This window comes from Phyllostomus discolor, chromosome 4 (assembly GCF_004126475.2).
Source record: "Phyllostomus discolor isolate MPI-MPIP mPhyDis1 chromosome 4, mPhyDis1.pri.v3, whole genome shotgun sequence".
In the NCBI taxonomy this organism is placed as follows: domain Eukaryota; kingdom Metazoa; phylum Chordata; class Mammalia; order Chiroptera; family Phyllostomidae; genus Phyllostomus; species Phyllostomus discolor.
The window spans coordinates 175,935,163-175,951,204 of NC_040906.2; the positions used below are offsets into that span (position 1 = coordinate 175,935,163).

At 35.9% G+C, this 16,042-nt stretch overlaps 1 protein-coding gene across 1 annotated transcript in view; it reads right to left on the bottom strand.

Annotated features, from left to right (window-relative positions):
- Nucleotides 1-16,042, bottom strand: part of TBC1D32 (TBC1 domain family member 32) — a 178,045-nt gene that overhangs the window by 55,162 nt on the left and 106,841 nt on the right. Inside the window, exons 24-26 of the mRNA XM_028509899.2 lie at nt 15,266-15,388; nt 12,688-12,796; nt 11,782-11,875 (exon numbers count right to left, since the gene is read on the bottom strand). Coding sequence (XP_028365700.1) covers nt 11,782-11,875; nt 12,688-12,796; nt 15,266-15,388 — 326 coding nt within the window. The remainder of the gene's footprint in view (nt 1-11,781; nt 11,876-12,687; nt 12,797-15,265; nt 15,389-16,042) is intronic.

A 16,042-nucleotide genomic window follows, 5' to 3' on the forward strand; every position in this document is an offset into this window, starting at 1 on the left:
AAAGAGAGAGAGAGAAACATCAGTGTGTGGTTGCCTCTTGTGTGGCCCCCACTGAGGACCTGGCCTGCAACCCAGGCATGTGCCCTGACTGGGAATCGAACCTGCGATGCTTTGGCTCGCAGCCCGCGCTCAATCCACTGAGCTATGCCAGCCAGGGCCACTTATTCCACTTTTAGGCAAAAACATGTTCATACAGAAACTTGTACAGCACTATTTATAACAGCCAAAAGGTAGAAACAATCCAAGTGTCTATCAGCAGACAAGTGCATAAACAAATTGTGTTATAGCTATACTGTGCCATTATTATCTGACCATTAAAAGGCAAGAAGGAAGTACCTATATATGCTACAACGTGAAGGAACCTTGGAAACATTATGCCAAGGAAAAATAAGCTAGTGATGAAGTACCCCATACTATGTTATTCCATTCACATGAAAGTCCATACTAGAAAAATCTCTCGAGACAAAAGTAGATTAGTGGTTGCATGGGGCTGGGTGAAGGAAGGGGGAAAAAGAGGGCACTGGGTTTCTTTTTGAGGTCATAAAATGAACTAATATTGTCTGTGGTGATGGATGGCTCTATATATCTGTGAATATATGAAAAACAAAATTGCACTTTAAATGGATGAAGTGTATGGTATGTCAATTTTATTTCAATAAAAATGTTTTAAAACACTAAACCGGCCCTGGTTGATGTAGTTCAGTGGATTGAGTGTGGGCCTGTGAACCAAAGGGTTGCCAGTTCAATTCCCAGTTGGGTCACATGCCTGGGTCGCAGGCCAGTTCCCCAGTAGTGGGCATGAGAGAGGCAACCACACATTAATGTTTCTCTCCCTCTTTCTCCTTCCCTTTCTCTCTCTCTAAACATCAATAAATAAAATCTTAAAAAATAAAAAAGTAAACTGAACAAGCAAAATAAAGAGACTTATAGAGAGCAGATGACAGCTATGGGGAGGGTTGGGGAGAGGAAAGATTGAACAAAAAGGAAAAAAGGACCCATGGGGAAAAAGGATTCATCAAAAAGTGTAGTGATTTTGGGGGGAAGGCTATATAAAAAGGGGGATAAATGGTAGTGAAAAAGTATAATAAAAAAGAAAGTAAAAAATAAATAAAGCTGTTTTTGAAAAGTTAAAAAAAAGGACCCACATTGTTGAAACAATATGCAGGATAGTTACTGTAGAATGAGAAAGGACACGAGATGAAATAAATGGTAAGGGAAATGAAATAATGGGAAGGTAATACATTTGTTTATGTACATGGCTCACTTAGCTGTCACGCTGTTTACTCAGAAATCCCTAAGGAGGTAAACTTTCAAGAAGGCCTCAGGAGGGATATACGGGTAAAGAGTGACTACCGAGGCAGTCCTAGGAGCACGGAGGAGTTCACATGTCTCAGCAATTACTAATATGTTTGAGGCCTTCAATAAGTAGCCACATGCATTTCTAAGATCAAAGGCAATCAGCAGCAAGTGGCCTGGCCACCAGCGACCCTGTGAGTCAGTGCTATGCTTCTGCTATTCTGTGGGCCCAGTTACGAGTCGTGGAGGCACACAGGCAATGACCCCCCCCCCCCAAAAACATTCTCTACAGTTTTCTGCTTTGAAGACAACAGCCTCAGCTGAGTAAATATAAATTCAAATGGTTTCTCAATAAAGACAGAAATTCCACAATACAGTTGGCTTTCCGCATCTGCATATGAGAAACACAGATACAGAGAGCTGTTGGACAGACTTGAGTATCTGCCGATTTTGGTGTTTGTGGGGGTCTTGGAACCACTTCCCCACAGATACCCAGAGATGTCTGCAGTAAAGTATATAGGATACAGGTGTAACCTGAGTAAACATTATAAAAGTAATAAATAAAATGAGCAGAGAATTGTAGAAAATGAAGTAAAAAGAGCAAATGTCTTATATTGTTGAGATATGCCCCTCTGATGCTTCCCGTAACCAGAGTGCGCTACCCAATTTCCTGAGCCATTTTTATTTCATAGTATGGAAGTGGTGGATTTCCCTTCCTCCTTGGAGACAGAAATCTGCATCCAGAACACACCAAAATGGAATGTAGTAGAACAGACTGGCCAGTTAGGGGTATAATCCCTAGGAGATCTAATTTTAGCTTAGAAACACAAAAAAACAAAAACAAAAGTAAACATATTGCCATCTCACAGCTTTCCTGTTTCATGTAGAAAAGGCATTATGAGTCAGCCAGTCTCCAGCAGTTCCCTTTAACACATCCTGATGTGCCCCCAGGACTCGATTTTAACCCTCAATTGTACGACACTCCGTTCTCCATCACCTTGCCTCCTCCTTATCTTCTGCACGGGTAACCATACAGTACTGCACTAACACATTTCCTCTTACTTATCTAAACTGCCAGGTAACAGAGAGATGATCCTCTGTAGGTTATTTCTACCACAACTAAGAGAACTTTTCATGTGTGTAGGGTGATTTACACATAATTATATATGTATATATAATTTTAGATGCTCATATGTTACATATACATTTGGCACATATGTAGAAAAATTCATATGTACACTTGTACATATATGTATAACATATACATGTACACATAAAAATATTAATCAGTAGCTTTTAAAGGGCTTTTACATTTTAATGTGATGAACCTAAAAATATAGACAATGAAAAATAACTAAACCAGATATCTCAAGGTTCTTATTTACAGATAAAGATAAATCATCTAATAGCTAACACTGATGCCAGTGAGCTAACAAGAGGCAATTTAACAGATGAGGAGATGCTAACTGTAGCAAGGAGGATAAATCTCGAAGCTGGAGACAAATGAGAAAGATGTCGCCATGTGCACACAACTGAAGTGATTCTTTTTCCACAACAATGAAATAATATCACAAAAGTTTTCAGTGCAAATGACAAGTAAAATAACACCTTATCAGAATCATTGAGTCATTACTTCCAAACCAAAAAAGCAAAATGAAATGTATAGGGACACTTGCCTTTAAAATAGTGACTTGTGTCTTAAAATACTACTAGCTTAAATGTAGTATTTTTTAAAATACACAATGTTTAATTTACTGCAATATATTTAACCAGAAACATTACTTTCAAATTAGCTTTATACCTGCTAGAAATGTATTTGGCCCCACTTTTGTCATTGAGCTCACAGTGATGTCATCACTGTGTTCTGTTAGGTACAATGAAAGCCAGGCATGATTCTGATTTCCCTTCTCATTCTCTGCTGTCCTCCTCTGACTGCAGGATCAGCAACACACCAGCAATAAATATTACATACATTTTATTCATAACGTATTCAAAATGTAACTATGTAAAATCTCTTCCTGAAGTGCTTCCTGGGCTAACCATTGGTGCTTAGATCATTCTTTCCTGCTTAACAACAATCATAGTAAATGTAGGACCACTATTATTTTTACGAGGAATTATTAGATACTATTGTTAAATTGAGAAAAATTGTGTTATGCAAACATGTGTTTCAGGGATAAACACAAAGACTGCAGAAACTGCTGCCCAATACTTTGGGAAAACACAGAATTAAAGAAGCTCAAAATTAAATTAAAACAGAGCACAAGACGGGAAGAGAGTCATAAATGTGCTGGACCTTGTAGGCTACAGGGAAATCACTGGAGGGCTTCAATTAGAGGAGTAACACGGTTCAACCCACATTTCAACAGCATCACACGGGTTGCTGCACTGAGAACACACTGAACAATTAGCAGGTAAGTGCAGTGCTACAAGTGAGAGCTGATGTGGTAGTAGATGGGTGGAAGTGGTTCTTCAAATGAGTAGAGTCAAGAGCATATGCTGACAGGTTAGATGTAGGGTCCAAAGACAGAAAAGAGTCAAAGAATGTCTTCTGGTTTATTGTTTCAAGAACCTGGAACACAAATTCCCATTTCTGAAATGAGCAAGAATATCAAAGGAATAGATTTGGAGGGAGTACCAGAAGTTTATCTCAGATTTAAGTTTGATATGCTTATTAATCTTCTTAGTAGAGGTATCAAGTCAACTGATATCAGTACGGAGTTGAGGGTAAAGATAGGGGTTAAACACATGAATCTGAGTGCCACAAGCATGGGGGACAAGATTTTAGTCACAAATTAGATGAGATCCTCCCAAGAGTAAGTACAGCTAGGAAAAAAAGGCATCTGAGAACTGAGACTCAGGGTAATCTGAAGTTCAGAGGTAGGAGAGAGGTGAAAGATCCAACAGAGGAGACGACAGAGGAATTTGCAAAAAAAAAGAAATCACATAATGTATATTCTGAATGCCAAGGGAAGAGAGTGTTTCAAAAAAGAGAGAGGGATAAAAAATGTTCAGTGATAATGCTAGGCCTAGAGGGATGAGGACGGAGATCTGACCAGTAGACTTCACCATGGCCGCACAGTGGGAGTGAGACCCTGATTAGTTCTCAAGTGGCTTCAAAACAGAATGGAAAGAGGGTAACTGGAATATCAAGGTTAGATGACTCATTCAAAGAATGGTACAGTGAAAAAACAAAAATGAGATTGTAGTGAGGGGGGAATGGGTTCAAAGTAAGGTATTTTAAATATGAAAGAATTAACCATATTCTCATTGGCTTATGGAAAAGCTACACTGCAGATTCTCCCTGGCTCCCTGAAGAAAATAACAGATAAACAAAAAGAGAGAACTGCTAGAAGCAATATCTTTGAGAGGAAAGAGGAAGAAATGTAGTGCATGAATGGAGAAGCTGGCTTTTGTAAGTAACGTAGGCAGTTTATGAATAGCAATAAAAGACAGATTGCACAGGTGCAGTTGCGTTCATAGGTATCAGGAGCACATGGAAAATTTTTTCTGTTTCTTTGTTGTCAATAAAAGAGCAAAGTTATCATCTGACAGGACAGATGGGGAAGAGGTGAGGAAGGTTTGATGAAAGATGCGAAAGCAGTCATCTAGGAGACTAGGAGAGTTAAATGGACCTGGGGTACGATGTATGACTACCCAGCAGCATTATGGGCCCGCTGAGGTTAATAACCATTCTGCAGTTATATTCTACACTAGACAGAGAAGCTATTATTACTCCCTTTTCTAAATCACTTACAAGAGTAGAGCAAGGAGTAAAACTGTACTCCTCTGACCACTGATTTCAGGAAGCAATGACATATTTTCTTTTACTCAGAAGTGTCCACTTAATCTTACTTTTCGATTTCTGTCTGGCTTGTTCAATTTCAAATAAGGCAAATTTTTACCAAACTAGTTTGAAAAAACAAATGATCAAATATGGCAATGCAATAAAATAGACTGCAATAAAACAGTTATGTAATAAAACAGATTATAAATTTGTTGTTAAAGAACTGATAAAGAAATATGTGTTTCCACCTTGGCTTGTGTGGCTCAGTAGCTTCACTGCTGGCCTGCAAACCAAAAGTCGCTGGTTCAATTACCAGTCAGCACACATGCCTGGGTTATGGACCAGGTCCCCAGTTGGGGTTATGTGATCTCTCACACATTGATGTTTCTCCCCTGTCTTTCCCCCTCCCTTCCCCTCTCTCTAAAGGTAAATAAATAAAATCTAAAAACATAAATATTTGTTTCCAAAAGAAACTTAGCAAAGACCACAATATTATATTATAACAAGAAAAAGCGATCAGAAAAAGAGTTAAGACACTTGGAATGGACCATGTCTTATACATCATCTTATCTCCAAAGCTTAGTAAAGCACCTGTTAATCAGCACTCGAGGTACATGTTAACCAAAGGAATGAGTGGGAGAATAAATGATGAAACCCAAAACAAGAATGACTATATATGAGGCCTGATTAAAAAGACCAAAAGTAAGACTGGAAAACAGGAGAGTAACAAATTGAGAGCAGTGTGGGTTCACTGAAAGATAAGCACAGAAAAAGAGTGCAAATGATACTCTCTCAAGAGTCTCTTGAAAACTACTTAGTATCACTCCCGTATCTCTAAAAGTGATAGATTAGGTCACAAAAGAGAAAAACACAAAGGCAAAATTTGTAAGGTGAGTTATAAAGACAAATATTAAAAACTTTAAGCACTCCCTTATGCTCTCTTTCCCTAGCTCTAAGTAAAAAGAAAAAGGAACAGAATTTTTGTTTCCATGCAATTGTGAAATATGTAATGTCTCACATTACATTATATACTGTACATTATACGCTACAAAAACACTGGACAGAGACAAAATGAAGTATGTCAACTGATGGCCTCTATTGATTGTTTGAAAGCAAATAAATGTAAGGAAAGGTAAATGGCATATAAAGCCTCACAAAAAAGTTCTTATTTTCAACAATCACTCTATAGAACTTAACCTATATGAAATTAATCTTATGTTATTCCTTTCCAATGAAAGTTTAATGGTATAAATCCATGTTGATATAAGATTAAACTTCTCAAATTAATGAATAATTTGTTCATATATCTTTATATTTTATCTTAGAATCTCCACTCTAACAATTGTGTGAATTTTCATTGCTGTTATGAAAAAGTCTAAGTACCTGAACCTGAGCTACACTAGCCTTATCTGAACTTAGCTTCCCTGTCTCGTCTTAGCTCTGGGGACTCATACACTCATGTCACAAACCTCAGTCATCCTGAAACTGCTCATAGTTGTTTGGATGTGCTCCTTCCAGCCTGTCATTTCTTCTGGCAAAAAAAAAAATCTTTTCTATTAAGTAGAAAACACATTTAAATGCCATGCCCTGCTTTAAACATAATTTTATTGCATATGTAGCTTCTGTCATACTGTATTACCAACCAATTATCTGGTTATTTGAATGTATGCTCTTAAAAATGTATCAACTCCTCTTAGAGTGATTATCTGAATTTTTATTTTATTGCATGTATAAAAATATGTATATAAATGTATAGTTCAAGTGCTGAGCACACAGGCCTTGTAAGACACACAAATACTAAAAAAAATATTACTCTGTTGAATAAAGTTCTACATACTTGAAGTTAATTAATCAAAATTCTTTAATTATTTTTAAACCAAAAAAATGTTCTGATAAAAACTCTTTGGGACCCAAGATGGCAGAGGATTAAACAGAAGCTACACTAACCTCCTCCCAGGACCAAAATGGAATTACAACTAAATTAAAGGAAAATCATCCTGAATAATCACCTGAGTACTACTAGCTGGAGAGAAGCCGTATAACCATGGATACATAGAAGAAACCATTTCACCACAGCAAGACTGGTAGGGAGTGCAGAGGAGGCACAAGAGGGCTGTCTGGGCTCCCATGGACAACCCTGAAGTGCTGGAGGGATATTTCAGTGTCCAGGGGTTTCCCCCCAAGAAGTGTAGGTTCTTAACCCCAAGATGAGCTCCCCAGCCTACAGCATCAGAGCTGGGAAAGAAACCAGATAACATCCAGCTGTGAAAAGCAGTGGGCTCTCTGTCTGCCAGGGAGAGACAGTGGGGAAGCAGAGAGCCTCTTAAAGGGCCAATGCACAAAATTTCATTTATAGCCAATTACTTTGGGCTCTGGCAGAGGGAAAGCAGAGAGGACTAGAGACATGTGAGGACAGTCTGGGGTTGGTGGCTCTGAGGAGAGAACTGAAGGAACAGCCACCAGATCCCTTGACTGAGTCATTACTCAACTGCAGGAGCCATCTTTCTCAGGCAGAGCACTCCTCACAGAATGGCATCAGCCTGAGGGAAAGCAGTAGTCCAACCCTCAGGAATTACTCTTCCCTACCCTGTGGTGCCCTGCTGTTGAGGAGCACAGTGGAAGATACTCATTGAGTAACCCTACAGAAAGCCTCCAGGTAGAGCTGGGTCTCTGGGAGCTCTAAGATTTCAGCTGAACCTCCCCTGGCCTGGTGCTAATAAAGCTGACATTGGTGCTCAGTCTGGCTCTTTCTGCACACACCCAGGCCCAGCAGAGGGAGCCACATGCTGTGGACTGCTGATAGCTCCAAACAGGTTACCCAGGGCCAGCCACAAGCAGGTTTGACTTAGGCCTGCACAACAGTCTTGCAATCTACCTGTCACACAGAAACAAATGCAAAGAGGCAGCCAAAAAGGGAAAACAAAGAAAGAGGCCCCAAATGAAAGAACAGAAAGGATAGAGAATTTTCCAGAAGAAGAACTAGATGAAATGGAGGCAAGCAATTTAACAGATAGAGAGTTTAGAGTAATGATTATAAGAATACTCAACAGCATGGAAAAAGCAGAATATACATCCTGTTCAAACACACATGAAACATTTTTTGGAACAGACCACATGCTAGGACACAAAACAAGTCTCGATAAATTTAGGAAGGCTGAAATCACATCAAGCATCTTCCCTGACCACAGTGCTATGAAACTAGAAATTGATCACAAGAGAAAAAAAAGCTGAAAAACACACAAAGTCATGAAAGTTAAATAACACATTATTAAACAACGATTGGGTCAACAATGAGATCAAGGAAAATATCAAAAGATACCTTGAAATCAATGAAAATGAGGACACAACAACCCAGAATCTGTGGGAAAGGGGGAAGCAATCCTAAGAGGGAAATTCATAGCATACAGGCTTATTTAATAAAAGAAGAAAAAGCTCAAACAATCTAACTTTACACTTAAAGGAACATGAAAAAGAATAACAAACAAAGCCCAAGGTGAGTAGAAGGAAGGAAATAATAAACATCAGAATAGAAATAAATGAAATATAATCCAAAAAATGATATAAACTATTAAGAAATCCAAAAGCAGTTCCTTTGAAAAGATAAACAATATTGGCAAACCTTTAATCAGACTCATTTAAATAGCATCAGAAATGAAAGAGGAAATAATTGACACCAAAAATATACAAGTGATTGTTAGAAAATATTATGAATGACTATATGCCAACAAACTGGACAACCTGGATGAAATGGATAAATTCTTAGAACCATACAATCTTCCAAAACTATATCAGGAAGAATCAGAGAATCTAAAGAGACAGATTATACCTACCAAAATTGAAGCAGTAATCAAAAAACTCCCAACAAGGAAAAGCCCTGGACCAGAAGGCTTTACAGGTAAATTTTACCAGTCATCCCTAAGAAAAATAACACCTCTCTTTCTCAAACTATTTCATAAAATTCAAGAGGAGGGAAGTTTACCAAACTAATTTTATAAGGCCAGCATTATCCTAATTCCAAAACCAGATAAAGTCACAACAGAGAAAGAATTGGCCAATTCTTTGGCCAATATAATATTATAGGCCAATATTGCTGATGAACATACATGCTAAAACCCTCAACAAAATATCAAATCAAATACTCAATGCATCAGAAAGATCATACACCATGATCAAATGGGATTTACTCTGAGAATGCAAGGTTCGTACAACATTTACAAATCGATAAATGTGATTCACCACCTAAACAAAATGAAGGATAAAAATCACATGATTATATCAATAGATGCAGAAAAAGCATTTGATAAAATCCAACATCCATTTATGATAGAAACTCTCAGCAAAGTGGGAATAGAGGTAACATACCTAAACAAAATAAAGGCCATATATGACAAACCCACTGCCAGCATCATACTCAGTGGGCAAAAACTACAAGTGTTCCTCTCAAGATCAGGAACAAGACAGAGATGCCTGCTTTCCCATCTCTTATTCAACATAGTACTGGAAGTCCTAGCCACAGCAATCAGATAAGAAGAAATAAAAGGCATCCAAATTGGAAAGGAAGAAGCAAAACTGTCTTTAGTTGCAGATGACATGATACTATACATAGAGAACCCCAAAGATTCCACCAAGAAACAACTAGAACTGATAAGTGAATTCAGTAAAGTAGCAGTACACAAAATTAATATCTAGAAATCAGTTTCATTTTTATACGCCAATAACAATCTAATAGGAAGGGAAATTAAGAACACAATCCCATTTACAGTTGCTTTAAAAGTAATAAAATACCTAGGGATAAACCTAACCAAGGAGGCAAAAGACCTGTACTTGGAAAATTAGAAGACACTGAAGAAAGAAATAGAAGAAGATACAAATAAGTGGGAGCACATACCATGTTAATGGGTAGGAAGAAATATCATCATTAAAATGTCCATACTACCCAAAGCAATCTATAGATTCAATGCAATTCCTATCAAATTTCCAATGACGTATTTAACAGAACTAGAACAAATATTTCAAAAACTTATATGGAACCACAAAAGGCTTTGCATAGCAATAGCAATACTAAGAAAAAAAAAACAAAGTTGGAGGAATCACACTACTTAATACCAAACAATATTAAAATGCCCTAGTAATCAAAATAGCAAAGTACTGGCATAAAAACAGACACATAGATCATTGGAACAGGATAGAGAACCCAAAAATAAACCCACCATTTTAAAGTCAATTAATATCCAACAGAGGAAGAAGCAAGCACATACAATGAGTTGAAGATAGTTTATTCAATAAATGGTGTTGAAAAATTGGACAGATATGTGCACAAAAGCGATTCTAAACTATCTTCTTACACCACAAACAATAGTAAATTCAAAATGGATTAAAGACTTAAATGTTAGGTCCCCAAAACAGAAAATCATAGAAGAAAACATAGGTAACAAAATCTCAGACACAGCTTATAGCAATATTTTATCAGATTACCCAGGCAAGGGAAACAAACAAAATAATAAATAAACAGATGAAACTATATCAAACTAAAAAGTTTTTGCACAGCAAAGGAAAACATTAACAAAATAAAAAAGACAACCCACAGAGTGGGAGAACATACTTGCCAATACATCTGATAAGGGGTTAATATCCAAAATTTATAAAGAACTTATAAAACTCAACATCAAAAAAATAAAAAAATAAACAACCCAATTACAAAATGGGCAAAGGACCTGAATAGACACCTCTCCAAAGAAGACATACAGATGGTCAACAGACATAAAAAGATGCTCAATGTCACTAATCATCAGAGGAATGCAAATTAAAACTACAATGAGATATCTTACACCTGTCAGAATGGTTATCATCAATAAATCAACAAACAAATGCTGTTGAGGATGTGGAGAAAGGGGAATCCTTTTTCACGCTTGGTTGGAATGAAGATTGGTAAAGCCAGTGTGGAAAACAGTATGGAGATAACTCAAAAAATTAAAAATAGATCTGCCTTTTGACCTAGAGATCCCTCATCTGGGAATATATCTGAATGAATCCAAAACACTAATTTGAAAGAACATAAGTACCACAATATTCATGGCAGCATTATTTAAAATTGCCAAGATATGGATGCAGCTTGTGTCTATCAGTAATGAGTGGATAAAACTATGGTTCCTTTACACAATGGAATACCACTCAGCCATAAACAAAGAAAATTTTATCCTTTGGGACACTATGGATGGACCTGGAGAACATTATGCTAAGTGAAATAAACCAGTAAAGGAAACACAAGTACCATATGATTTCACTCATATATAGAATCTAATGAACAAACTGAACTAACATGGAAAATAAAGATCAACTAATAGATAGTAACAGGACGAGAGCTGAGTGGGGGGTGGAAGGACAGGGAGTAGAAGCATTGGGCAGAAAGGGAAATGGACTCATGGACACCGACTGCTTCCATATCCTGTGTGGTGACTGGCGGGGCCAGAGGTAGGTATAAGGGGACTAAATGGTAATGCAAAAAGACACAATTAAAAAAAAAAACTACTTGGCATCATATAAATATTAATTTCATAAGAAACTTTTTAAACTATAAATAAGTAGGCATGAATGTATCCACATTCACAAGCAGAATGAAAACAGTACTAATCTCCTCAATACTTTCTTTTTCAAATTATAACAAAAGCACTAAAATAACATGGCATCTGATATTTTACCTTGTTTTAGGTCAGCATTTCTTGTAACTTCTGACAGATAGCAGTTTGGTAAAGGATATGATGAAAACATTGGCCAAGGATATGGGTCATCACCCTAAAAATGAAGACAGGTGACTTAGAAAGCAGTTTAAAATAATCTTGAATTTTAAGGGTTTCTGAAATATCAGTCATTGAAATTGGCTTTGTTTTATTACAATTCTAGAGTAGTACCCTAACTAACCCAAAGCTATTATAACTCAATGCTCTAATGAATAATAACTGAAATAAAATAGAATAGAAACAACATTAAATAAGTGGTGATGACAAATGTATGGCAACTTGTTCTAGCAAGCAGAACTAATAATGATAGCTTTAGTATTTTTCTCATGAAAGGAAATGTATGGTCTTCAAAAGAAGCCTGTATTTCCTAGGTTGCTCACAAAACTGTTTCTCTTGTACAGTCAGTCATTTCTATCCCCAGAGCAAGTGACCGCCAAAGCAAAATGTACTCAATAACAAAAAACCTGAACGCTTTGAGAGAATCCCAAACTCTTAATGTTAATGGAAGGAGAAGTACACAATATTGCTAAATAGATACAAAAAATATATGGACATTCAATAAAAATTAAGTGGCATGAAAGAGAAAGACATCAAAACTAAAAAATTCAAAGACACACAAGGAAGATGTAACTCTTAAGTAAAATAATACTCTACCCTGCAACACAAACTAGCACTGATGACCCATTGCCGTGAACAGTATTTTTGTTTTGAAGGTGTTTGCTTTCATCCTAAAATTTTCCTAGTAATAATAAAGGTCACCTCTGTGACATAGACACTTGATAGTTGTTGTTTAGTGTCAACTGAGTTGGCTATCTTGCTTTAAAATCTATCAGAAAAACATTTCCTCCTCCTCTTAACCCCACTCACCTTCTCTAGCATCCTGGGAGGCAAAATTCGTTCCACTGGTCCCCCAATAAGATTCATTCTAACAAGAACATGATTTCTCTCTACTGATAAGCCATCAATTATAAAATCTCTGAAAAAGAAACATCAATTGTGTTATTTAATTAAATATAATTTAATTTTAAATCAAGTTACTAGAATGTAAAAAAAAAAGGAGACCAATTTCTGTACAAAAGTCTGGAAAATAGACTATTCATTGTTTTTATTTAGAAATACAGGTGGGACAAAAGTAGGTTTGTAGTTGTGAGTATGCAGTACAAAATTTATTCTTATATTATTATTTATTATTATATTATTTTCCATATGAACAACTGTAAACCTACTTTCCCCCCACCCTGTATGTTTATTCTTTTCTCTTTTCCCACTTTTCTTTTTTATGAGTTGTATTTTACTGTTTTTCACATTAATAGAAGCCATAACATCTTTTCTAAAGTTCTTCCCCTCCCCTAGTACTATTTGCCCACTTTTGACTGCCTTTCAACACATTTGTGGCTAAAAATTTTGATGATACGCCATCTCCCCAGCTGCACTCAATTCTTGGGGTTATTACTAGGATGAGAAAGGAGAAATGCCAACTCACACTGCCATATTAAAACTATGGTTTTGCTTTGTTTAAATTTAAAGTATTGTTTTGTTGTGGTTCTATTTCATTGTACCTAGCAAAATGTTTTGAATTTTATAAACTAAGTCTGGAACAGTTCTCTGAATTGATAATAGTAGATTTTCCCTTTGTTTTATATGCATTTGGTTAGTTTTGTTAGGTCCTGGGGAATTATATTGAATTGCCTTTTTTGACTCTTAAATGTACCCACCAAACATTTTTCTCTCTATTTATGAATGCTATTAAGTAGATAAAACATGTAATTGTACCAAAATTCAAAAACTATAAAAATACACAGTGAGAAGTATATTTCCTTCCAGTTTCTCAGATTCCTTTCTAATTCCTACAGAGTTAACAATTCCTATAATTTCATATTTTTGTCCTTGGAGAAAGATTCTGTATAAAAACAAATATTTGTTTATGAATATATTCAAGTGTTCCTCCTTTTTTGTTCAAATGATACCACTGGATACAATGTTTGTGCCTCTCCTTTTTCACTTAACTTTACCTTGGAGATAATTCTTTATCAAAACATATACACCTTCTCTGTTCTAGTATCTGCATAGTATACCACTGTACAAATGTATCCCAAACATTTAAAGTTCCTGCTATGGATGGACATTAAAATTTTTTTTTTTGCTCTAACCAGTGTAGATCTGTGGGTTGAGCATTGTCCCACAAAGCAAAAAGCCACTGGTTTGATTCCTGGTCAGGGCACATGCCTGGGCTGTGGGTTTGATCCCCAGTCAGGGTACATACAAGAGGCAATTGATCGGTATTTCTCTCTCACATCAATCTTTCCTTCCCTCTATTTCTCCTTCCCTTCCCCTCTCTTTAAAAATAAGTAAATAAAATCTTTAAAGAATTATTTTTTGTGCTTTTATGACCATTCCACATTAAGTATCCTTGTATATAGGCCATTGTGCTTGTTTAAATATATGTCTAAGATTATTAGTGTATCACTTAAAAAGAGCAAAATTCACTCTGTATCTTATAGCTTTCTTTGCTAAAAAGCAAAGAATTAATGGAAATATAACTGACATAATGAAAGGAAAGAGATTAATAAAAGAATACTTCCTTGACAAGTACTATTACATTTTTTTAAATGGGGTTAAGACATACATTATTTCCACAATGACTTTATCACATTTTTAGTCAAGATTCCCTTAAGTTTTAGACCCAGCACCTTAAATTCAAAATCTGAATGTTGCTTTTAAACAGACTCCACCCTTCCTAAAGCTGTCAATACTATCCTTCTGGAAATCAAACCTAGAGTACCCAGTAATGGCTCTGGTCTTCTGTAATTCTCCAAGACCCAGCTAAGATGAAGACTCACCCTTTTTAAAAGTACAGACACAAAAACAATACTAGCTATTGAATGTGCATTCAGTAAATGTCAGCCATATTGAGGTAATGACCAGTGTGATAAATTAACAGAAAAAATTATACAGATACCATCATAACCTCATTTTGCAATAATCAGAATTTATGACTATGAACCAACATAACAGAGAATGGAGAAAAGAGCCCCTCTACAAGGGACACACACCAAAAATTCAAACATTTTGTTTAATGAGTCATCTTATACATGCTGAATTTAACAATGATAAAACTTCATGGAGCCATTAAACAAAGTTAGCGCTGAACTATTTTACAAAACCAAAATGAAAACAAAAAACTAAGTTAAACTAAAACTGAGAAAGCAGTATTCTGCAAGTCCTTTCCAAGAACATCTACCAAAATATTTCCAACTGTGGCATGTATGCTTTAATTGCTTTTGTTTTTCTGTTGTTTAAATGTGTTGAATTCAGAGAATGGGGAAACATCAAACAAACTATATGGAAAATTACTATCTCAACAGAGCATCTGTAAACAAACAAACAAACAAACGAACAGTTTTCATTATCATGGTTTAATAGGCTTTCTTTCCTTTTAGTTTACCTGTGGCCCTCAGAGGTCTCCAGGATACTTTCTTCTTGAGCACGCAGCAATATTTCAGACACTTGATACTGAGCCTCTAATAGAAGGAGAGTGTCTAGACTACAGCATATCACACTTAATAACCTGTATAAAGAGAAATAACAAAAAGTAGATTTTACAAAATAGATCCTAAAAGTGTAGAGACTTTCTTAGTGTCTTAACTATTTACATATAAAATACAAATTTTAAGAATGATCATATAGTTATTTCAGATATACAGGGTCTGGCAGAAGTAACACCTACTTGAATGTGGTTGGTAGAGTAATAATACAGATGTGATAATTTATAGTTTTAATTTGAACATTTCACCTAAAATGTCATGATGTGCATGAGTGTGATATTTTATGTTATAGAATTACATGCTTATGATTTTGTAATAAAAGATTTTATAATAAAAAGGGGGCATTATTTGTGCCAGACCCTGTATTTTAATCAATTTAAACAGTTAACAGACTGTTAAAAAAAAAAGTTTTGTATGAAAATTTAAGGACCATGGGTAACTCCAAATCAAGCTTTAAAAAAATTAAATCTAGAAATATTAAGTTTTTTCTCAACTGCTAGTTAATTTAAAAATCAGTTAGGGAGACCCTGGTCAGGTAGCTCAGTTGGTTGGAACATCATCTTGATATGCCAAGGTTACAGGTTTGATACTTGCTCAGGGCACATAAAAGAATCAACCAATGAATGCATAAATGGGAGAAAAACAAATCAGTGTTTCTCTCTCTCTCTTCTTTCCTC